The sequence below is a fragment of the Hyperoodon ampullatus genome (genome assembly GCF_949752795.1).
Source record: "Hyperoodon ampullatus genome assembly, chromosome: 11".
Taxonomy (NCBI): domain Eukaryota; kingdom Metazoa; phylum Chordata; class Mammalia; order Artiodactyla; family Ziphiidae; genus Hyperoodon; species Hyperoodon ampullatus.
In genome coordinates, this window is record NC_136924.1 from 99579688 (window position 1) to 99604236 (window position 24549).

The 24549-nt window shown below is 50.8% G+C and overlaps 1 protein-coding gene across 2 annotated transcripts; it reads right to left on the reverse strand.

The window, feature by feature from the left end:
- Positions 1-2974: 2974 nt before the first annotated feature.
- Positions 2975-11581, reverse strand: FKBP4 (FKBP prolyl isomerase 4). Of its 2 annotated transcripts, XM_079714485.1 has the most exons (10): positions 11469-11581; positions 9496-9640; positions 8355-8497; positions 7402-7522; positions 6995-7151; positions 6304-6394; positions 6118-6201; positions 5716-5901; positions 4837-5076; positions 3526-3725 (listed from the first exon to the last, which is right to left on the reverse strand). In XM_079714485.1, exons 1-10 carry the CDS (start codon positions 11571-11573, stop codon positions 3618-3620), a joined length of 1380 nt encoding a protein of 459 aa, XP_079570611.1. In that variant the 5' UTR covers positions 11574-11581; the 3' UTR covers positions 3526-3617. The 2 variants fall into 2 exon arrangements, with proteins under 2 accessions (XP_079570612.1, XP_079570611.1); XM_079714486.1 differs by lacking the exon at positions 4837-5076 and having other exon boundaries at positions 2975-3725.
- Between the last annotated feature and the right edge of the window lie 12968 nt (positions 11582-24549).

The window sequence follows — 24549 nt, forward strand, 5'->3', positions numbered from 1 at the left end:
AGGTTCTAGAGGTCGTGAGGCACAGAAAGCTGTTGCTCACACTTGCTTGACCTAGCTGTTAGGCAGAACAGCAGTGGGGGTCCTGCTCTGAGCCAGGTGGTCATTCAGAGTCCACTGCACTTGCGTGTTGTTTCCCCCGCCCGCCCCCATCAGAACCCATCAGGGCTGTTGCCTGTTCAGGACTCTACTGGCCATTAACTGAAGCATGGAGAGTCGTTCTTGTTACCGAAGCCCAAACATCAGGACATGGGCTTGAAACGCGAAGGGTGGTGAAAGTGTTTCAGAAGCGGCTAGAGGTGGTGCTTGTGCAACATTGTAACCGGACTAAAGGCCACGGAATTGATTGCTTTAAATGGTTAAAACCATGTGAATTTCACCTCAATTAAAAAAAAATACAAACGTAACCATTTATGTGTGAGGCTCTTCTAACGGTGGAACCGGAGACTGGAGATCTGAAGGGAACATGCTTGTCTCCGGTTGGGGGACAGGGTATGGCTGGTCCTCTCTTCTAGTCAAGGAGCTCTCAGTTCACAAAGGCACTGCTTTTTCTTGATCATTCGTCCCTATAACCACTTTGTGAATCTTTCACATTCTCACTTTGCCTCCCAAAGTGGTATATTGAGTGTTCATTGCGTGCTAAATAAGGTTTTGTTGTGTTTTATAATTAAGAATAGTTGGTGCATCCGAGTTATCCGAGGTTGGCAAGCAGCTGGGGAACTGCAGCCGTAAAGTCAGCAATAACGATTCCCAGAAAGAGGACAAGAATGTCTTCTCACACTTGCATTGGCTTTTTTTCAGCACTGCCCTAAGCCCACTGTCCTTTCAACCTAAGGGTCACAAGGCTTTGAGGAGTGCTGCTTTGGGACCCAGAAGGTTGGTTTTTAAGACAGAGGGAATAAGGCATCGAAGGTTCCACTCTTTATTTCCAAGCAATAGTTTCCTGAAAAGGGACTACCTGTTACTAGTCCTGCCTAAAACATCTTCCACGTGTTATTTCTCCAACTGAAATGAGATTCACTGCTCACCCTCTCACTCAGACTGGTGTGGCGGGTAGAGTCCAGCGCACCGATGCTGGGACGGCAGGCTGGCCCAGGCCCGCGGGGTGTGACCTGCAGCCCAAACGGGCTGGAAAGGCGCAGTCAGCGCTTAAGCGGTTGGAGGGATTCGGCTGGGACGCAGCACACGGTGACCCGCAGGGGCGCACATGGGAATGCGTGGGAGCCTTTCACAGGACAGGCAAACAGGGTCGGGGCACGTGGGGACGCTGGGAAAGGGCTGCTGGAACGGGGACTGCAAATACCCGGGAGATAAAAATCTATAGAACTTGATGTTTGGACCAGCACTAGGACAAGATAAACCCCATTTAAGATCTTCCAGAGACCACGTGGTAGTCTGCAGGAACAGCTCAGTTCTGGTTGCTACTGGTTCTCTTTACTCCATTCTCTGCATATGGAAAGATTTAAGTGTTGGTGAGGAGGGTGTGACTGACTGGGAAATACACTTGCGCCCGACCCAGAGCAGAGTGGAGTAGGTGGTGCATTTATTTTTAACCTTAAAGACTTCTGGCCACCGTACTAAAACATCCTCAGAAGACAGTTTTAATGGCACATAAACCAAGGCTTGTCCAGTTTCCAGGGTTCTACAGAAGTGCAGTTACGGTTTGGGGTTTTTTTTTTCGTTATGTTTCAAATTCTTGGAACCCTACAGAAGCATCCAGAGGTGGAGGGAACCTCAGGCATGCTTTTTGTCCGTCTCCATTTTTGCAGATGAGCAAAGAGGCTCAACTTGCCTGAGGTCACATGAACCTCAGAGCAGTTTGGGTTTGTTCAAGAGGTCATCTCACATTCCAGGCAGATCATCTTTCCATTTAAGTTCTGACCCTTGGTTTCCCCATCTGTAATATGGGGCAATACCTTTTTTGTAGGATGGTTACGAGGATTTAAGTTAATCTGTGTGAGGCTGGGCTTACACCAAAAGTGCTTAGTGAGGGTTAGCTATTATCATGGGCTGCAGGGGCAAGTCTAATCCTGAAATACCAAAGAGACCCAGACACAAACCCTAAGCCCAGGGCTATGATGTGAACCCAGCAGAGAGCAAACAGTGGCACTGGGAGAAGAGACACCCAAATTTTAGTTCTGGCTCTAGCACCGGCTATGCTGTACGACTTGAACTTTTTCACAGAAATTAATCTTCCACAGTGAAAGTATAGAGAAATTTCTTCTGGAAGGAACTGTACAGGCATGTGGTGGGCAGGCTAACCATATCACCAGGCAGAAAGGACTAGACAGCCCACACAGACAAGGGAGAAGGGCATAGACACAGGCTCTGGCCTGCAGTCAAGATTGTCCAAGGCTCAGCATGATTCACTCATGCCCCTTGGCTTCTCCCCCAGGGCCCCAGAATGCTATAGAAGCCAGGGGTCAAAGCACAGTGAGGAAAAAGCATAAGCTTTTCCCCATTAAGGCCAAGAAGAAAGCTGGACAGTGGGCCTGAGGGGCTGCCGGTGTTGCCAGGCTTGATGACTGTTCTTCCCTCTTCCCTTGTGTAAACGGCGAGAGGCGTGGCTGACACCAGGGGTTTCACTTTGTTAGGAAACCAAGACAGCTTGAACTTTCTACTGGATCAGTTGGGCAGAAGTAGACAAATCTAACCTCAAAGCAAACTCAGTCGCTTGGTCCCAATGTAGTTTAGATGTTTATATATTTTCCTCTTCCCAAGTGTTAGGGAAGAGAAACCAGAGCTACTAAAAACCTGCCAGGCTGCTGGGGGGAGGAGTGTGGGAGACCCACGGGCAGGCTTTGAGCGCAGGCCCCACTACAGCCCGTGTGGTGCGCAGGAGGCCCTGCTCGGTGTCAGCTGCTGCCCCAGGCAGGCTGGGGATGGGGTGGGCGACTCCCTTAGTTTTTCCCCCTGGTGTAGCCGCCCACGCCCCCCCCCTCCGAGGCCAAACACAAAGGGCTGCCCAACACCCAGGTTTTATTGTTTCCACTTTATTGCTCAAGCACAGAACTTGAGGCGAGCCTGTACCTTCAGCAAGTGCAGGGAAGAGGCTGAGGGGGTGGGACACGCCTGGCTGAGAAGGGACACTGACGGGAGGGGGCACAGGGGTGGTCACCATGACACCAGAAGGCAGCGTCAGCCACACCACCTGGGGCGAGGAAAGGAGAGAGAGGTAACGGGCACAGCCGTGCTTCCCGTGCCCCTAGCACCCACGTCCGCGAGAAGGAACTGGGGGGGAAGGGGCTGTCCAGGGGTCCCCCCCCACCCCGCCTTCTCGTCAGACCTCACATCCCTACCGCGTCATGCCCCCTTCTACCACCTGAAAGACGGACAGAGAAGACAGAGGAAGCAAAATAAATAACGTTCTCGTGAGTGTGCGTGTGGAGGGACGTTCGTTCACGTGGAGTGGGGGAAGGGAAGGGGGTGACACACCTAAAATGACCCCCCGACCTCAATCCCCCAGCCTGCTCCTTCCCCCCTTCCCCCAAAGCCACCATCGAACCCGATAGAAAAATAAAGGTCTAATTCACTCAAAGTTCTTCAGTTTTTACAAAACTAACAGGGTGGAGGAGGGTAGGGAGGAGGGATCAGGCAGCCGGGAGCAGGGGTGGGCGGGGCTACGCTTCCGCCTCCACCTGAGGCTGGCCCCCTGCCACGTCGTTCTTCTGCTCATCCTTCATCTCTGTGTCAGCGACCTGGTTTCCCGACGCGACCGTGGCCTTGGCCTGCAAGAAGGGAGAGAGAGAAGGGGGTAAATGCCAGTTCTCATTTGCCCCCTGACGGTAAAGGTGACTCTTACCCACATCCCCACTCTCACCTGCCTGCACCCAAGTGATCACCTAGCACACACTGACACCAGGTGTGGTCTGTACCCAGAAATACTCATGCCCGAGTTAAAAAAATAAATTCTAACTGCTAATAGAATTACAGGGACACAGCAATTCCCTTTCCATGTACGACTTAAAGATACCCCTGCTCATGTACAAAATTAGGAATTCACTTTATTGCAACACTGTATAAAACTCTACTTGTCCATGGCAGCTACTACCATATGTGCCTACTGAACACTTTAAATACAGCTAGTTCAAAACAATTTAAGTATAAAATACACATTGGATTTTGAAGGCTTAATCTGAAAAAAATAAAAAATGCAATTTAAAAAATTACATGTTGCAATATTTAGATTCCTTGGGTGAATTAAATATTAAAATTAATTTCACCTATTTTACTTTTTTTAAAAACACAGCTATTAGAAAATTTAAATTCCAAATATAATTTGCATTTCTATTAGTGCAGGTTTAGAACACTGGGAGACTAAGAAATAGGGACCTGAGTAAGTAAGATATGATACATCCACACAGTGGAAGACTACGTGAGCCTAAGAACGAACGTGAAAGCTCTTTCACATGTTGATGTAAAATAAGCTTCCAGGTATGACGTGAAGAAAGCACGATGCACAAAGTAGTAGGCAGAGCCCACTGCCTGTCGCCAGGGATCACTGTCTGTCCCGCCAGCACACTGGGTGGGGGAGGGAGCCTTTCCACTACACCTTGTGTGCAGTCTGAATTTAACCACGTACACGCATTACCTATTTAAACCTCAGTTTCTGAAACCTGAGTTTTAAACAGGCACAGAGAATGCAGGCTGGGAAGACCATCAGAGCAGCCAACTCCTGACACATAGGGGGCCGGACAGCGGGGAGCCCGGGCTGCTGCTCCAGGCTTCCAGGGTCGGCACAGACAGGCACAAAGGGCCCGCCCTGGCTGGGCTGGGGGTGGGGACGAAGGGATGCCGATGTCCCTGTCCACCCTAACCGCTCCCCGTCCCCACCCTCACCTTGCTCTCCTCCCCAGCCAGCCTCTCAAACATGTTGGCATAGAGCTTCTTCTCCCGTTCGAGCTGCTTGCGGATCCGCTGCTGGCAGACAGCCAGCTGGGCCTTGGCGGCTTTGTTGCTGGGGTAGAGCTGCAGGAGCTTCTGGAAATCAGCCCGTGCCAAGTCAAAGTCGTTCACCGCCAGGTGGGCCTCTCCCCGGCGGAAAAGGCCCTTCTCGTTGTTGCCGTCCAGTTCCAGGGCCTGAGACACAGGGAGCACGCAGCAGCAAGACCTCAGATCCTGCAGCTTCTCTGGCCAGCACTGGGTTCCCGAGGCAGCCCTCAGCAGGATGAGGCCCCACCCCAGGAAGAACGAGCCTTGGGCACCACACGGAAAGGACCAAGGTCTAGGAAGGCACCTCATTTAGTCCAAGAGGCAGACAGCGAAGACAGGTCTTTAGATGAAAGACAAGAACCTGTGACATTTCCATGTTTTTTTTTTTTTCTTTTTTTCGGCCGTGCCATGTGGCTTATGGGATCTTAGTTCCCCCATCAGGGATGGAACCTGTGCCCCCTGCAGTGGAAGCACAGTCTTAACCACTGGACCACCAGGGAAGTCCATCTCTTTAGACTAAAGTGGGTGCACAGGAGGGAGAGGCAAAGAGCCGGGGAGAAGAGAACACGGAGCCGGTTCTTCCATCCAGTGTTTCTGCCCACCGCTGGGCCACTGCCTCCGACCACTGAGGCCAAGCCACTTGCTTCCCACAGCCCTGCCTCTGGGCCCTGCACCTGAGAGCCCCACGGCTCCGTCCTGCTACCTCTGCCCCAGTCGCTGCGGGCACGTTCCAGACAGGCCGGCAGCTCGCCCAGGCCTGCCCGGGAACGCTGCCCTCGCTCTCACCTTATTACAGTTTTCGACGGCGGCCGAGAAGGCTTGCAGCTTCAGGTGACACATGGCCAGGTTGAGGTGCGAGGCCAGCCGAAGGGCCTGCGCCTTCTGCGCGTCCTCGTTAGAGAAGCTCGACTCGAATTCCAGCCAGGACACGACCTTCTTGTACTGCAGCAGGGCTTGCTGGTACTTGCCTTCCTGGAATGGGAGGGAGGCTCAGGCACCCGGCACAGCTTTGGTGGGCCCCAGCCGTCGTACCCTGTCGACACCGGTGGCCCACAGGCGTGAGAAAGTCCCGCCCCGCCCAACCCCTAGCGCCGGCTCGAGCAGGCGGCTCGGATCCACTTGGCCACAGCTGCAGGGGCCGACCCGTCCGCTCCTCGGAGCGTGCTCAGGGCCGCACGGCAGGCCCACCTTGAAGTACGTGGTGCCCCGCTCCTTCACGATGCTGCTCTGTTCCAGCTTCTCCTCTGAACTCATCTCCCAGGACTCCTTGGCCTGCCGTACCCCAAGGGAGAAACAAAGTTGTCAGCCACCCCAGGGAGTCACGTCCAGGGTGGGCCCTGACTTCAGGGTAGGGAAGACCTTGAACAAACTCACCTTCTCAAAACTCTTGAGCTGTACTTCATACTTGAGCTCAGCATTCGGCGGAATCTGGAACTTCTCCTTCCCAGCACTGCCAAAAGCATAGCTGTGGGGCAGGAAAACGCTAGGTCATCTCAGCAGCACTTAACCTGCTCCACACTGAAAGGGCTTCCTGTTTCCTGCAAAGTACCTCCTCATCGCTTCGGTCTCGGTTCAGATGTTTCCTGCTTGGCAAAATCTTCCCTGACCTCTTCACACCATTCCTTGGGCTCTTACTTAGCATGTTACAAATCCTTCTAATAACTCACATTACACACGGGCACGATTACTAATTTAAATGGTACCCCACAGAGCAATGAGTCACTAGAAGGTGGCAACAGTGTCTCCGAATAACTGAAGATTTTCAGCACTGTGTCCGGCACGCAGTAGGTGTGTTTCAATAAATACAGTTAATGACTGAATGAACAGAAAGTGAAAATCTTCATGTCACTAGAAAAGGGAAGCTGTAGCAGCATGACAGAAAACAGCAGGTTTGGATTCAAGGAGATCGTGATGGTGTGCGTGCAGGGTGCCCAGAGCACAGTGACCGCACGCAGGGGAGGCGTACAAAGGGCCGGTTACACAACTCACTGTGGACGAGTAGATCCGACCTTGGTCCACCCACCTGTTCTACAGACTGCCACACCTGGGCCAAAGTGTACCTCACCTGGGCTTGAGATACACGATGGAATGTTCTCCTTTCTCCATGCGCTGAATGGCTTTCTCCAGCCCACACGGCAGATCCACGCTCTCCCCCTCGCCGACCTCAAAGCGGAGCTCCCGGCGGTCAAAGATCTGGTCCTTGTAGTAGCCTTCCAGCGCAACTGGCGTGAAAGACAGGCGACGTACCAGGGGCGTGAGCAGGCAGGAGACTGAGGAAGGATGCCGCCGCAGCCGCCCCCGCTGCCTCGTCACTTCCTGCTCCCCAAACGCCCTTCGGCGTTCTCAGACGTGGAGGAGCGTCAAGAGGACGTGGTTCGGGCCCTCACTTCACAGAGAAGCGTACTACGAGGACCGGTGACCCAGGGCGTGCGCACCAGAACCTGCCCGAAACCCCACCCTGCCCCGCCTCACCCTCCACGAGGGCGCCGTCGTTGGGCTTGGCGTGGCCTTCCCCCCGAGCCCGGATTCTCCTGATGATTCCACCGTCTTCTTCGTCCGTCAGGTCCTCTCCCTTGAACTCAAACAACTCCACCTGTGGGACAAGGTGTAAGGGGTCACAGCTCCTCTCTCACTCGGAAGAGTCCCCAGTAAATGCCAGAGCAGGTCTGACCGCGAGGGCAGCGACAGCAGGAGTGGCCCAAGTGGCAGTTTTGCGAGGTTCCTGGGAGCTGCCCTGGCTCAGCTTCGGCAGACGCGGGCAGGCCACAGGGCTTCACTTCACCCAGGAGATCGCTCTGTGCGCTCGCTACCCCCGTAACAGTGTGCCCTCCAGACAGCCCCAACCCAGCTACTGGACAGGCTCGGCCTGACGGGCGCCAGCAGCCACCCACCACCTCTCACCAGCCTTGCCAACATTCTCCCGGCGTCCACTCGGTAGGGATCAACCATCTTCAGGTCGGAACGCTGTCAAGTTCCAGCTCCTCAGCAAAGGTTTTCCTCCCCGCCCCCGCCCCACGCAGCGGGCATCTCTCCCTTCCTCTTATCTCCGGAGCACCAGCACTCTCTGCTGTCAGTCACCACTCTATGTAGATTATGACCTCCTGATTCCTTTCAGTTAGGACCCATCTCCTCTGGGCACCACTGCAGAGATAAACAGGCCTCAAGCCCTCATCCTGCTGCTTCAAGTCTGAAAAGGGGTGCGTGGCTACCTCTTCCCACCTGAACCCTCATCACTGACCACTTTCTGGCAGCAGCAGGTTACATGCACGGCAGAGCTAGCCGCTCTCTCCATTCCTCCCCTTCCCCCGAGGGCAGGCCCTCAGCCTTCGCTACATTGTCTCCGAGAGGCAGGAAGCGCTGGAGGGCAGCCAGGTCCTGGGCTGAGACAAGGCTGGCTCTTTGCCTTGCTCCCTGTGGCCACTCACCTCGAACACAAGCGTGGCGTTGGCAGGGATCTTGGGAGGGCTGCCCGCCGCACCGTAGGCGTATTCTGGCTTGCAGGTGATGTGGCAGACTTCCCCCACCTTCATGGTCGCTACAGCAATATCCCAAGCCTTGATGACCTCCCCTGTGGGTACAGAAAACAAACAGATCGGGACTTCCCTGGTGGCGCAGTGGTTAAGAATCCGCTTGCCAATGCAGGGGTCATGCGTTCGAGCCCTGGTCCGGGAAGATCCCACATGCCGCGAAGCAACTAAGCCCGTGTACCACAACTACTGAGCCCGCGCTCTAGAGCCCATGAGACACAACTACTGAAGCCTGTTCTTTGCAACAAGAGAAGCACACGCGCCACAACGAAGAGTAGCCCCCGCTCGCCGCAACTAGAGAAAGCCCGTGCGCAGCAACAAAAACCCAACACAGCAAAAAATAAATAAATTTATAAAAAAAAAAAAAAAAAAGGAAGAAAGAAAGAAAAGAAAGCAAACAGGTTCTCCTTGGCAGGGATGTGACTCTGAGTTCAAACAGTGGCCCCAGAGACTTACTGTCCCATGCCCAAGGGGAAGCTGGACACTCTTTAGAAATGGGACCAGGAAGGTAGAAAACCTGCTTGCAGACCACTTAAAAAAAAAAAAAACAAAAAAAAAAACACCACTCAACTCTGGAACAAAGGGGTTCAAGAAAACAAGGCAATCCATCCTTGAAGAGGAAGCAAGGCATTCAGAGGTGATCAGGGGAATGAGAGATAAAAATCAATACAGTTCCAGGACTTCCCTGGTGGCGCAGTGGTTAAGACTCGGCGCTCCCAATTCAGGGGGCCTGGGTTCAATCCCTGGTCCTCGAACTAGATCCCACATGCATGTCGCAACTAAGAGTTCGCATGCCACAACTAAGGAGCCGGTGAGCTGCAACTAAGGAGCCCGCCTGCCACAACTAAGATCTGACGCAACAAGGAAATAAATTTTAAAAAATTTTAAAAATCAACATAGTTTCAGGACAGCGGAAACAAAAAAAAAAAGAAAAAATTAAGATTGTAACAAAGTCTTCCGTTTTGAACTCCTGAGAATGCTGTTTCTGCTTGCGACAGCTCACACCCCCCGATCTCACCAGACCGCTAACCATGCCCACCTTTCCCCAGGTCGAAGGAGAATCTGTCCTTGCGGTCCAGGCTGGAGTCAAACTTGGTGCCATCAATCAGCCAGCCCGTGTAGTGGACAGAGACTCGGTCCCCGATCATGGGCATCTCCGTGCCTGTGCCCTCTCGCTTGATGACCTGGAGGAAAGGGAGAAGGTGAGTACCTGGGGATGGACGCAGAGGCACCACGACTACCCGCACGCCTCGGACCAGAACGTAAACAGACTCTTCTGCCTCCTTGTAACTCGACGAGCCCGTCATCAAATGACTCTGCTGTGGAGCTTGGTTAGAACCAACTGACCTCCCTGTCTTCCTCTACGACGTGACTTGGTGTGAAACACTTGAGACAAAACAACACCTGAGTTCAAGTTTTTGCCGTATGCTCTTATACAAGTCACTTTCACTCTCCAGACCTTATTTCTAAAGTAGTAACCATAATCCCTATCAGAGTTGTTACAGGACTAAACCGGTGAAAGACTGAATAATTATCAGCAACAAAGGGAAAAGTATTTATGCTACGTTTCCTCATTCTTTCTAAACATCAGTCATCAATCAGATCAGGATCTAGTTTAGGGAGAAAAGAGGAATATGAATAATGAAAAGAACAGGAGCAGTCCAGGTGAGGTAAAAGCAATCACCAGGTTACAGGTGAGCCCCGGCTCTCAACGAGGCCCTAACCTCTGACTTGGGACTTGAGCATTCGTGACTGGTAGGCTACTGAGATCCTTTTCAGGGCCAGAGTATTTCCCAGGAACTTCTAAGACTCTTGCTTCTCTTCTTTACCATTTATAAAAGGTGGCTCTGTGGGCTCCCTGGTATGTGTGTGGTCACCCTCTTAAGGGAAAGCTTCCACGATGGAATGGATGTGGACTTGAATAGCAATAGAAAAGGAAAGGGGAAGGAGTGGAAAATCAAAGGGGAAATGAGTCTCCCGGGAAGCCGCGTCCCCACTGGGAGAGCAGCCAGGTGCGTTCTGCACCAGCTAAGAGCGCCCCGAGGTCTCGAGCTCGCCCAGGGCACACGCGCACGTGGGGCTGAGCAGTGGGAAGCCAGGAGGAGAGACGCTGGGTGAGGACTGGGCACGAATACGGGCTAGGATTTCGCTATCCTGGACAGCGCAGAACCAGCTCCGAACCGCGGCCGGCTGTCCTGACGTGGGTCAAGATGCCCCGATGCCTGGGTCCCAGACCCCTCCCCTGGCTCCTCGGGCGGAACACGGTTTCGGGCGCCGAAGCAAAGTACCTCCTCCCAGCCCCGCACCCCGCGCTCAGGAAGGCCCGGGGAGGGGGGGTGAACTACAGGTCCCGGCGTGCACCGGGGCGGGGGGAGGGGGACAGCATGGCCGAGCGGGTGACCTAGCCGGGTCCCAGCCTTTAGAAAGGGGGTGACGAGAAGGCGGAGGGCGCCGGGTCTGCGCGCCAAGTCGCACAAAGGCCGGCAGGCCAGGAAATAACTCCTGGGACCCGCTTCGCGTCCTGGCTAATGTTTAACTGCCAGGGTCGGCGAGCTCCGCACCCCCGAGGCGCAGGCGGCCGGGGGGGCTCCCCGGCGGCGGCGGCAGGGAAGGAGCCGGCCGCGAGGTCCCGGGTCGCAGAGGGGGGTGGTGCACGCCGCCCGGCCCCCCGCGGCTCACGCGCCCGCCCCCCCCCCGGCGCGCCCTTCCCCGCGCACGCGGCGGCCGGAGCAGGCGCTGCGCTCCCGGGCCTGGGGGCCGGGGACCGGGTCTGGGGGACTGGGGAGCCCTCAGCCCAGACCTCCTTCCGAGCGTGTGGCCGCCCTCCCGCCCCGAACCGGCGGCCCGGCCAGCAAGGCGGTGCGCCCGGCCACGGCTGCACGCCGCGGTCAACGGCCGGCCGGGAGGCTGCAGAGGCGGCCGTCCGAGCCCCGAGCCCCGGCCGGCTGCTGGAGCGCGGCGGCGACGAGCTCTCGGCGCCCCCCGCCGCCCCGGGGCGCCCCCGCCCCTTACCTTAAGCACGCCCTCATCCTGCTTGGGACTGATGTCCACCCCCTCGAGGGGCAGCGGCGCCGACTGCGCTCCGCTCTCTGCAGCCTTCGTCTCCTCGGCGGTCATCGTGCCGTTCCTTGAGCAGCGGGCGCCGGTCAGTGCGCGGCTGTGCGGGCGGCCGGCCGGGGCTCGCGCACCTCTGCTCCGGCGCGGGCGGACGCAGGAGGTGGGTCGTGGGCGGCCGGGGGAGCGATTGGTTCCACCGCCGCGGAGGGAGGGGCTGGGAGGAGCCGGGCAGCCGCGAAGGACGTGGGGGGAGAACTTTCTAGAGACGGCGGCCGGTTCGGGCTCTGGCGCTCAGGGCGCTCCTACGAAAGGTGGTTTCTGGTTCGTTCCTCCCGCCGGCCGCCTGGCCCCGCCCCGGTCCTGGGACCCTCGGACTCCTGGGCCAGCCCTCGCCCCCGCCGCGCGCTCTCCCGGGCTCCCCCTCCCGTCCCCCCGGTCTAACCGGATTCTTCCAGATCCTTCTCGATCCTCCGCAGCGTCCGACGCCGCGCCGCCGGACGTGGGCGCCGCGCGTGCGTCTCCCCGGCCCTAGACGCGGGCGGCCGGCCTCCCCGCCTGGCTGGGCGCGTGTGCTGAACGCAGAGCGAGCGGAGAGGTTACCCGGGCGCGCAGGGCCGGGGAGGCGACCGGGTGTCCCCGGAGCGGGGCCGGCGTGCGCCTGGGGCTCGGCGAAGTGCTGCGAGCTGCCCGTTTGCAGGAAATGGCCCGCGTGGTAAAGGGGCCTTCCCCGACAATAATAAAACTGAAAACCTAAAAACGGTTTCAGCTCACGAAGAAAGCCATTCCACCTTACTGAAAGCCCATGGGAAGAAATATTTTCTTAATACTGGGTTCCAGGTGATTCTTGACTTCCTGTGGCAAGCAGAGCGTCTGCGCGGTGGGCCAACGTACCGCAGCGCCTAGTTACCCAAACAATAGCCTTTTGACAAAAAGATCGGTGTACGGAGGGTCTTGATTTTGCTTTAGCACTTAACCCCAGCTTGGCATAGTTCCTGATGCGTGGTATCAAATAGTTATCGGCTGCATGAATTTGTATTCCAATAATAATAGAAACTTTTTTTGGAGCCCTCGCTCTGTGCTTGGCGCTGTGCTGTGTGCTATGCAAACTGTCCTGTTTAGGTAGGCAACCAAAAGGGCTATTGCAGATGACATTTCAATACCATAACGTAACTGGGAAATTCATCGTAGTCTTTTCTGTTGGAACTCGGCTGGAAAGGGATGCAGGAGAAATAAAACCGTTTCTTCCAGTGATTTACAGCAAATGTATTTACCGTTGACTAAGTCTCGTTGGCTGACTGGGGATACCCTCAGAGGACATGGGGGGGTTGACTCACTAGAGGCTGTCTATTTCTTTTCTACACTGTCCTTAGTAGGGTGAGAAGTAGCAGTGCCAAGGCCTTCCAAAACTCCAGGGGACAGGGATGGTGGGTAAGGTGTGGCTTGTTGCCTTGACAATTATGTTGCTGTTGGCTCCTGCACCTGCGTTTGGCTGATCCTCTGTGTGTGTGCTGGTTTCTTTTGATGCTGGGGCCATTGGGTATTATCTGACACAACAAGTTGGGATAGAAAAGAAAAGTTCCCTTTGGAGTAATGCTTTTCTGCGTCTTTTTCTTCGTTGGAAGCAAACAGTGTAGGTATGTCTTTCAGTCTCTCAGCACATATTGAGCACTGAAGCTGTGCCTGCTTTTGCACGAACACATGCTGACAGTAGAAAGAGCATATGCTTCAGAGTAAGCAAGGGATTGGGTCGCCCACATGGTAACCGATTTGGGGCAGGTTGTGGGGATGGTAACATCTATCAAAGAGGGAATGTATGTCAGGTGCCCAGTGCCCACCTTCAAACGGGTGGTTAGTAAATAATGGTCATTATTCTAATGCGATGAGTGGATGAGTGTGTATGGTGAGATAGGGACAAAGTGCTAAGAATACAGAGGTCTGTAAGAGGGGAAAACCCTGTGGAGGGGGAAGGGGAAGGACCAGAGGGAAAGGTTTCCAGGGAGGAAGTGCTGTGCTCGTTCAGTCAATGAGTGGTTGAGGGGCTGGGAGATGGAAGGGGATGGGGAGGGGGCAGTAGGCACTGGGTTCTTGGATCCTAGAGCAGGACCTTATTGTTTCTAGAATTTTTTTCTAGTTATTTACATTATATTTTTCTGATTGTAAAACTTACACACCGTCAATATAGAAAGTATACACAGGTGTTTTGTTCTTTCCCTCCTCTTCCTCATCCCTTTCCCAGCCCATTTAAATTACTATTCCCATTAAAGATGTTTAACTACGTACAGTAAGCCCTCTACATACGAACGAGTTCTGTTCTGAGAGCACATTTGTAAGTCCAGTTTGTTCGTAAGTCCAACAGAGTTAGCCTAGGTACCCAACTAACACAATCGGCTATATAGTACTGTACTGTGATAGGTTTATAACACTTTTCACACAATACATAAAAAATAAAACATTTTTAATCTTACGGTACAGTACCTTGAAAAAAGTGCAGTAGTCCAGCACAACAGCTGGCACACAGGGTCTGGCATCGACTGAACAGGCAGGAAGACTTACTGACTGGAGGAGGGAGAGGAGGTGGGAGATGGTAGAGGTGAAGGATCGTCAGCAACAGGAGACGGAGGAAGCTGCACTTTCCCTCACCGCTGGCTGACGTTGGTGGACCGCACCTTCACAGCTTGAAGGCTCGTGTGTAGGGGCCTTACTGTAATTCTTTTCAGTGGTATCATCAGTCATTCACAATCCTACCGGAACCCCCGCTTTGCTAGAGGAAGACAGCACCCCCCCAATCATCCACCTTACTCTGTAGATGACCCGTGCTGTGGTTAGTTTTGTTATTGCCAGCAGGAACTCACGTGGTACATCTCCCTAACGCCAGGCCCATCCCTCAGACACGAAGACCCTTGTTTTGTTTTTTGTTTTTGGCTGTGTTGGGTCTCTGTTGCTGCACGTGGGCTTTCTCTAGTTGTGGTGAGCAGGGACTACTTTTCATTGCGGTGCACAGGCTTCTCATTGCTGTGGCTTCTCTTGTTGCAGCACGCAGGCTCAGTAGTGTGGCTCGCGGGCTCTAGAGCACAGGCTCAGTATGTGTGGCATGGGCTTAGTTGTCCCAAGGCGCATGGGATCTTCCCGGACCAGGGATCGAACCCATGTACCCTGCATTGGCAGGCGGATTCTTTTTTTTTTTTTTTTTTTTTTGCGGTACACGGGCCTCTCACTGCTGTGGCCTCTCCCGTTGTGGAGCACAGGCTCCGGACGCGCAGGCTCAGCGGCCATGGCTCACGGGCCCAGCCACTCCATGGCATGTGGGATCTTCCCGGACCGGGGCACGAACCCGTGTCCCCTGCATCGGCAGGCAGACTCTCAACCACTGCGCCACCAGGGAAGCCCGGCAGGCGGATTCTTAACCTCTGTGCCACCAGGGAAGTTCCCAAGACCCTTGGTTTTAAACCCCTTGGGTTTTTTATTATTATTATTTATTTATTATTTTGTGTGTGTGTGTGGTTCGCGGGCCTCTCACTGTTGTGGCCTCTCCCGTTGCGGAGCACAGCCTCCGGACGCACAGGCCCAGTGGCCATGGCTCACGGGCCCAGCCGCTCCGCGGCATGTGGGATCTTCCCAGACCTGGGCACGAACCCGTTTCCCCTGCATCGACAGGCGGACTCTCAACCACTGCGCCACCAGGGAAGCCCCAACCCCTTGTTTTTAAAGGTGCTGTTTTGACCTTCTTAGACTGACAATCTTCTTAAACATTAAAAAAATTATGTAATACTCAAATAATTCAAGAGAATGTGAGATGAGTATGTATGTGTGTATATACATGCACATACACATGTTATGTAACATAGCAACATTATGAACTTTGGGAATATAGCACCCAACCTAAGAATTAGACATCAATATGATTGGTGTAAAAATGTAATACCAGAAATGTTAAGGACACTCATCATTTCTTGCTACTTTTGGTGTCTGTGGACTGAGAAAACAAACTATACTACTGACCAAAACAGCTACTACACGTTTCATAAAACATTTATTTTAGAGATTACAACTCCATTTTCATGCATTTGAAAAACAGTAGACCGCTATGTGGGGTCTGCACATAGTGGAGACCTGAAGCTTCATCACTGAACACGCCATGGGTCACTGGGTGAGTCTTCTTCATCTCTGAGATGGGAATCATGATAGTATCTATGTCACAGGAGTAAATGATAAATTATTATGTGTGAAGTACTTAATGCAGTGCATGGCACATAGCAAGCAGATGAGCGGTAATGAGTGTGTGTGCCATGTTTTATTTGTTCAGCCTGTTGATTGCTGGAATATGGAGTATGGAAATGGAAGACCCCAAAGTTCCCAGTGCTCAGGTTGCAAGCTACTGAGTGGTCTGGACAGGGGTTTGAGCCATTTTTCCAGAGTAGTGCTTCTTCCTGCTGTTAAATCACATCTGTATTTTTTTCTCTTTAACACTCTATGGTGAACTTGACTATATACTAACTTTGATATTTTGTCATTCCAGCAAGTCTGGGAGTCTTGTGAAGGTAAAGACTTGGTCTTAATATTTCCTTGGGCTCCACTGTTATCTCAGGTCCGTGGGGTGAGGAGGTTGGGATATTTGGTGGTTGTCCTGCTGAAAGAAAGTAGTTTTTCCCTTCTTTTAAAAAATAAAATCTAATTTCCTGCTTCAGACTAATATATTTTGTTTTGCTCCTCGGGGCAATCAAAAGTAGCCCCAGTCTTCATCCTTCTGCGTTTGTGGATGAACTGAAATTTGGCTTTGGCCTCATTCATGGGAGGGTCCAGTAGCCAAATGCCTATCTCAGCATTGTTTCCAGCCTCCCCAAAAAAGATCACATGTTTGTCCAGGTCCTCATATCTAATTAGCATAACTAGAATTAGGATCGCCTTTTGGGAAAAATCTTGCCCTGCGTCATCCTCAGTTGAGAGTAAATGTGTATTTAATATGGTAAATAAATCGTGCTCTGCAGTGACCTCAGGAACAACCCAGCAGCTCTTCCTACTGAGAAATTAAGAAATTATTGTTCCTTCAGTATAATGTCAAACTTCTGTTAAGTGGTCTGCTAATATTATAAAACGATTAAATTGTAATAATAATAATAAAAAAACTTGTATGAAAGTTCACATTTACTCTTGTATCCCAGAAGTCCCTTCTGAGTTGGTAACATTAAGCTTTAGTCAAATATTGACTTTAATATTTACCCTTTCAGGGCTTCCCTGGTGGCACAGTGGTTGAGAGTCCGCCTGCCGATGCAGGGGACACGGGTTCGTGCCCCAGTCTGGGAAGATCCCACATGCCGCGGAGCGGCTGGGCCCGTGAGCCATGGCTGCTGAGCCTGCGTGTCCGGAGCCTGTGCTCCGCAACGGGAGAGGCCACAACAGTGAGAGGCCCGCTTACCGCAAAAAAAAAAAAAAAAAAAAAAAGTACCCTTTCAGCATTTAGCCAAAGCACCTCTGAGCTTACCCCTTCCCATGGGCCCTGCAGGTGGGTTGTTCAGCAGCCCTCTCCAGATCAGCCTCCTCCAGGGGAACTATTCTGGTATTTCCTTGGGCTGACTGCCTCAGCTTTAGTTTCCTCCTGGGTTTCTGGAAGCCCTAGCCAGGGGTGGGAGTACTCATCCAGATTCCTGCATAGACCAGACAGAGAGAGTCTCCTATACCTTCGTGGAGGGGTAAGGGGTGTCTATTTTTCTTAAAGGGGCTCTGGATTTGCCATGGCCTTCACTGATCAAGCCCTTGACCTCCCAACTATCCTCTTCCTTTCCCGTGGAGAACAGCCCTCAGCCCCTGTCCTCAAGATTTGCGCCCACTGATGCCTGCCGCCATTACTTCCTGTAAGTGGCCAGTTGGTGCAAAGCTGTTTACTGAGTGGGTCGGGAGGCTTTGAGCCACGGAGTGGGTGGCGGCTGCTGGGGCCATAGCGCATGGGCCAACGTGCTTTGGCCGCAGGCTCTGGGTCCCTTGGGGTCCTGGGGCCGAGAGTCGGGAAGAACAGCATCTGGAGCGCACCCACGCTGGGCACTGAACTCAGGACTGTAGGGCAGTACTGCACTTTCCCTCGGTGACAGCCCTCCCTGTGGCTTCGGATTTGTTCCCAGAGCAGGTGCTGAGTTGAGTGGGCAAGGCCGCCTGCGCGCTGGCGAGGGTGGCCGGGCTCAGGCCTGGGCTGTGGGCGCGGCTGCCCAGAACTCCTGCCCCAGGGACGCGGCCGCAGGCGGCTCTCGGCCCTGGACGGAGGGACGGGGGACTCAGGGACGGAGGGACTCAGGGACGGAGCTCGGTCTCATCAGCCGGAGCGGGGCCTGCGCCTGAGGCTTCTCTGGGGGCTCGGGGCTGGATCGCCGAGGGCCTTGTGCGCGCCCCGGCCTCCGTGCCCGCTGGTGCCCTCTGGGGGCTCCGGAGCGGCTGCCTGGCACGCGAGAGAGGCTCAGTAGACTCGGGAAGAGCACAATTCCGGAAGAACAGTGGCTCGCCCAAGGCCCCGCCCCGGCGAGGTGGCCAGCGAGGCCCGCTCCCCGGCGGCCGGTCTTCGGAGGACTCGTGTGACTGGGTCACCCGCCCCGAGCGCAGGACACCTTCCCGGCCGGCGGGGAGAGCGCGCGCCCGCCGGGGACGCGCAGCCAGGCGCACGCCCGGTTCTCGGCAGCAGGGCCTGCTTTTCCGCCCAACTCTTTGCACCTTAGTTTTTGCTTGTACCTGTGTCATTGGGATAATATCAGCGGCCGGCTCTTGGGGAGCTTTTATACGTATTGCTCTCGGTCTTCACGCCCCTCCCCTTCCACCCCCTCCCCGCTTCTCGCCTCCTCCGCCCCCTGGAATCCGGCGTATGGGCACGTGACCTGATGTTTGAACCGCGATTTTGGTTAAGACCGAGCTTGATCAAACGTACCGGGTTTGGCTTCCCTGGTGGTGCAGTGGTTAAGAATCCACCTGCCAATGCAGAGGACATGAGTTTGATCCCTGGCCCGGGAAGATCCCACATGCCATGGAGCAACTAAGCCCGTGTGCCATAACTAACGAGCCTGTGCTCTAGAGCCTGCGAGACACAACTACTGAACCCACGTGCCACAACTACTGAAGCTCACATATCTAGAGCCCGTGCTCTGCAACAAGAGAAGCCACCACAGTGAGAAGCCTGCGCACCACAACAAAGAGTAGCCCCCACTCGCCACAACTAGAGAAAGCCTGCGTGCAGCAATGAAGACCCAACACAGCTAAAAATAAATAAATAAAATAAATAAAAACGTACCGGGTTCATTTTTATCTCAGAAGAAGAGACATATTTATTGAGCACCAGCGAGGGCGCCGGGTCAGCCCGAGGGACTGTGGGTGCGTCGTCTGTGAGGCTGTCGTAGACCCTTATGGCCTAGACACGGAGAAGTGAGAGCAAAGGAGAGACTGCGCCTGTCGGTCTGCTTCAAAGTGCAGGGCAGTCGGGTGTGTGACGGGTAAAGTGTTCTGGGAAGGCCTCACAGAGACCCAGAGCTTGAGGAAGCTCTTGAAAATGGATAATATCTTATTTGTTTACTTTTTTAAAAGATATAACATCACGAGTGAAATAATGTCACTTGCAGCAACATGGATGGACCTAGAGATTATCATACTAAGTGAGGTAAGTCAGACAAAGACAAATATATATCACATATGTGGAATCTAAAAAAATGATACAGATGAACTTATCTACAAAATAGAAATAAACTCACAGACATGCAAAACAAATTTAAGGTTACCAAAGGGGAAAGGGGATGGGAGGGATAAATTAAGAGTTTGGGATTAACAGCTACACACGACTATACATAAAATAGATAACCAAAAAGAACCTATTGTACAGCACAGGGAACTATCCTCAGTATCGTGTAATAACCTATAATGGAAAAGAATTGGAAAAAAAAATATATATATGTGTATATATATATATACACATATATATATATATATATATATATATATATACACACACACATCTAACGAATCACTTTGCTGTACCCCTGAAACTAATACAACATGGTAAATCACCTATACTCCAGTAAAAAAATGTTTTAAATAAAAATTTTAAAAAGATATAACAATAAATGTATAACTTGATAAAGTTTTACATAGGTATGTACCCCCCTAACTACCAGATCAAGAAACAGAACTCATCAGCACCCCAACAGGCTCCTACATGGCCCCTCCCAGGCAGTAACCATCCCCAAGAGTAACTGCTATTCTGACCTCTCCCAATAGATTAGTTTTGTCTGTTTTTGAACATCATTCAGAAGGAATCATGCAGTATATACTTTCTGTGACTGGCTTCTTTCATTCCACATGACCTCTGTGAAATTCATCCACTGTCTTGCATATAGGAGTAGTTCATTACCTTCCCTTGCTATATAATACTCGATTGTGAGAATATACCACAGTTTACTTGTCCATTCTGTTGATGATATTGGGGTTGTTTCCAGTTTTGGGCTATTACGAATAAAGCTTCTTATGCACATTCTTGTACATGACTTTTGGTGGACATAAATGCTCATTTCAGTATATACCTAATAAATGGAACTGCTGGGTCACGGGTTTTCTTATATTTAGCTTTAGCAGATACTGCCAATTTTCCAGAATCAGGGTGTCAAGTTACACTCCCACTAAGAGTGTATGAGTTCCAAGTTGCTGGACATTCTTACCAAAACATGGTATTGTCAGTACTTTTTTTGTTTTGTTTTTTTGGTTTTGTTTTGTTTTGGTGGTACACGGGCCTCTCACTGTTGTGGCCTCTCCCGTTGTGGAGCACAGGCTCCGGATGCGCAGGCTCAGCGGCCATGGCTCACGGGCCTAGCCACTCCGTGGCATGTGGGATCTTCCCGGACTGGGGCACGAACCCATGTCCCCTGCATCAGCAGGCGGACTCTCAACCACTGCGCCACCAGGGAAGCCCTCAGTACTTTTAATTTTAGCCCATCGGGGGGATGTAGTGCTACGTAATTTATATTCGTTGATAGTTAATGAAGTTGAACACATTTTCATATACTTATTGGCTATCTGGATATAGCCTCTTTTGTGAAGTACTTACTCAAACCTATTAAAAAAATTGTATTGTCTATCTTTTTGTTATTAATTTGTGGAATTTCTTTATATATTATAGATAAGATTTGCTTTGACAGAGACATTGCAATAATCTGGTCTGTGGCATGGCTTTTCACTCACATAATGTATATTTTTTTAATGTTTTTTTAAATTGAAGTATAGTTGATTTACAATGTTGTGTTAATTACTGCTGTATAGCAGAGTGATTCAGTTATGCATATATGTACATTCTTTTTCATATTCTTTTCCATTCACATAATGGTATTTCTTGATGAACATTTTAACTTTAATGGAGTTCAAGTTATTCATCTATTTTTTATGGTTAGAGATTTTCTTTCATAGACTTTATTTTTTAGAGCAGTTTTAGGTTCAAAGCAAAACTGAGCAGAGGCACAGAGATTTCCCACATACTTCCTGCCCCAGCACATGCGTAGATCGCCCCCCACACCATTAACAACATCCCTCATCAGAGTGGTACAATGTTACAATCGATGAATCTACTTCCACACATCAAGGGCACCCAAGGTCCATAGTTTATATTGGGGTTCACTGTTGGTGGTGTACTTTCTGTGGATTTGTACAAATTTATAATGACGTGTATCTATCATTATAGTGTCATGCAGAGTAGTTTTACTGTCCTAAAAGTCCTCTGTGTGCTGCCTACTCATCCCTCTCCTCCCCGCTAACCCCGGGAAACCCCTGATCTTTTTACTGTCTCTATAGTTTTGCCTTTTCCAGAATGTCATATAGCTGGACTCATACAGTACGTAGCCTTTTCAGACTGGCTTCTTTCACTTAGTAAAATGCATTTAAGGTTCCTTCACGTCTTCTCATGGCTTGATAGCTCATTTCTTTTTAGTGCTAAATAATATTACATTGTCTGGATGTACCACAGTTTATACATTCACTAAGGAACATTTTGGTTGCTTTCCAAGTTTGGAAATTATGAATAAAGCTGTTTTAAACAGCTGTGTGCAGGTTTTTGTGTGGACATAGTTTTTGACTCCTTTGGGTAAATACCAAGGAGTGTAATTGCTGGATTGTATGATGAGTATATGTTTAGTTTTGTAAGAAACTGCCAAACTGTCTTGCAAAGTGTTTGTTTTGCATTTCCCACCAGCAACAAATAGGAAATCTCCTTCCTGTTGTTCCACATCTTTGCCAGCATTTGGTGTTGTCAGTGTTCTGGATTTTGGCCATTCTAATGGGTGTGTAGTGGTATCTCATTGCTGTTTTCATTTGGTTTTCCCTGATGACATATGATGTGGAGCATCTTTTCATATGCTTATTTGTCACCTGTATATCTTCTCGGTGAGGTGTCAAGATCTTTTTTTTTTAAATATTTATTTATTTATTTATTTTGGCCGCACTGGGTCTTAGTTGCGGCATGCATGTGGGACCTAGTTCCCCGACCAGGGATTGAACCCCGGCTCCTTGCATTGGGAGCATGGAGTCTTACTCACTGGATCACCAGGGAAGTCCCAAGGTGTCAAGATCTTTGTCCCATTTTTTTGATGAGATTGTTTGTTTTTTTACTGTTCTGTCTGTTTTAAAAATAAATTTATTTATGTTTATAAATTTATTTAATTTATTTATTTTTTGGCTGTGTTGGCTCTTCGTTGCTGCGCACGGGGCTTCCCCAGTTGCGGAGAGCAGGGGCTACTCTTCGTTGCAGTGCATGGGCTTTTCATTGTGGTGGCTTCTCTTGTTGCAGAGCTCGGGCTCTTGGTGTGTGGGCTTCAGTAGTTGTGGTGCACAGGCTCGGTAGTTGTGGCACATGGGCTTATTTGCACCGCGGCATGTGGGATCTTCCCAGACCAGGGATCGAACCCGTGTCCCCTGCATTGGCAGGCAGATTCTCAACCACTGCGCCACCAGGGAAGTCCCTACTGTTGGATCTTAAGTGTTCTTTGTATATTTTGGATAACAGTCCTTTATCAGATGTGTATTTTGCAAATATTTCCCCCAGTCTTTGGCTTATCTTTTTATTTTCTTGACACTGTCTCTTGTAGAGCGACTTTTTTTTTTAAGTCTTTATTGAATTTGTTACAATATTGCTTCTGTTTTTTACATTTTGGTTTTTGGGCAGGGAGGCATGTACCGAGGCATGTAGGATCTTAGCTCACTGACCAGGGATCAAATGCACACCCCCTGAATTGGAAGGTGAAGTCTTAACCACTGGACCACCAGGGAAGTCTCCGACAATTTTTTTTTTTTTCTTTTTGCGGTACGCGGGCCTCTCACTGTTGTGGCCTTTCCCGTTGCAGAGCACAGGCTCCGGACGCGCAGGCTCAGCGGCCATGGCTCACGGGCCCAGCCGCTCCGCAGCATGTGGGATCTTCCCGGACCGGGGCACAAACCCGTGTCCCCTGCATCGGCAGGCTGACTCTTAACCACTGCGCCACCCGGGAAGCCCTCCGACATTTTTAATTTTAATGAAGTCTAGCTTATCAATCCATTTTTTCATGGATTGTGCCTTTGGTGTTGTATCTAAAATATCATTGCCAAATTCAAGTTCATCTAGATTTTCTCCTATGTTATCTTCTAGGAGTTTTATAGTTCAGGATTTTACATTTAGGTCTGTGATCTATTTTGAGTTAATTTTTGTGAAAAGTGCAAGATCTGTCTAGATTCATGTTTTTGCATGTGGATGTCCAGTAGTTCCAGCACCATTTGTTGAAAAGAGTAGCTTAGCTCCACTGTATTGTCTTTGTCAAAAATCAGTTGACTATATTTATGTGGGTCTATTTCTGGCCTCTCTTTTCTGTTCCATTGATCTATTTTTCTATTCTGTTGTCTTGATTACTGCCACTTTATAGTAAGTCTTAAAGTCAGGTAGTGTTAATCCTCCAACTTTGTTCTTCTCCTTCAATATTGTGTTGGCTATTCTGGGTCTTCTGCCTGTTCAGATAAACTTTAGAAGTTTGTCAATATCAACAAAATAACTTGCTGGGATTTTGAATGGGATTGTATTGAATCTACACACCAAGTTTGGAAGAACTGACATCTTGACAGTTTTGAGTTTTCGTATCCATGAACGTGAAATATCTCTCCGTTTATTTAGTTCTTCTTTGATTTCCTCCATCAAACTTCTGTAGTTTTCCTCATAGAGATCCTTGTACATATTTTGTTAGATATATACCTAAGTATTTCATTTTGCTTTTGGGTTTTCTACATAGGTGATCATGTCATCTGTGAACAAAGAGTTTTATTTCTTTCTTCTCAATCTTGGATTAGTGATTTTTCATGTGTGTCTTGTTTAAAAAAAATCTTTGTTTATTCCATGGTCATGAAGATAGTCTCTTTTTTGCTTTTGCTTTTCAAAATGGACGCTTGTTTTACTTTCACATTTAGGTCTATGATCCATCTCACATTAAAATTTACATATGGAGCGAGGATTGAGGTTTATTTTTTTTCGTACGGATGTACATTGACCCAGTACCATTTATTGAAAGACCATCCTTTCCCCACTGAACTGTGGTGGCTCCTTTGTCGTCTGTCATGTGTGACCATATATTTATGCCTGTTGTGGACTCTTTTTTTTTTAATGTTTTTAAAAAAATTTTATTAATTTTTTTGGCTGCGTTGGGTCTTCGTTGCTGCGCGCGGGCTTTCTCTACTTGCGGCGAGCGGGGGCTACTCTTTGTTGTAGTGCGCGGGCTTCTCATTGCGGTGGCTTCTCTTATTGCGGAGCACGGTCTCTAGGTGTGCGGGCTTCAGTAGTTGTGGCACGTGGGCTCAGTAGTTGTGGCACATGGGCTTAGTTGCTCTGAGGCATTTGGGATCTTCCTGGACCAGGGGTCAAACCTGTGTCCCCTGCATTGACAGGCGGATTCTTAACCACTGTGCCACCAGGGAAGCCCCTGTTGTGGACTCTTCTGTTCCATTGGTCTGTTAATTATCCTTGTGCCAATAACTTGGCATCTTAGTTGCTGTAGCTTGAAAATAAGTTTTGTCC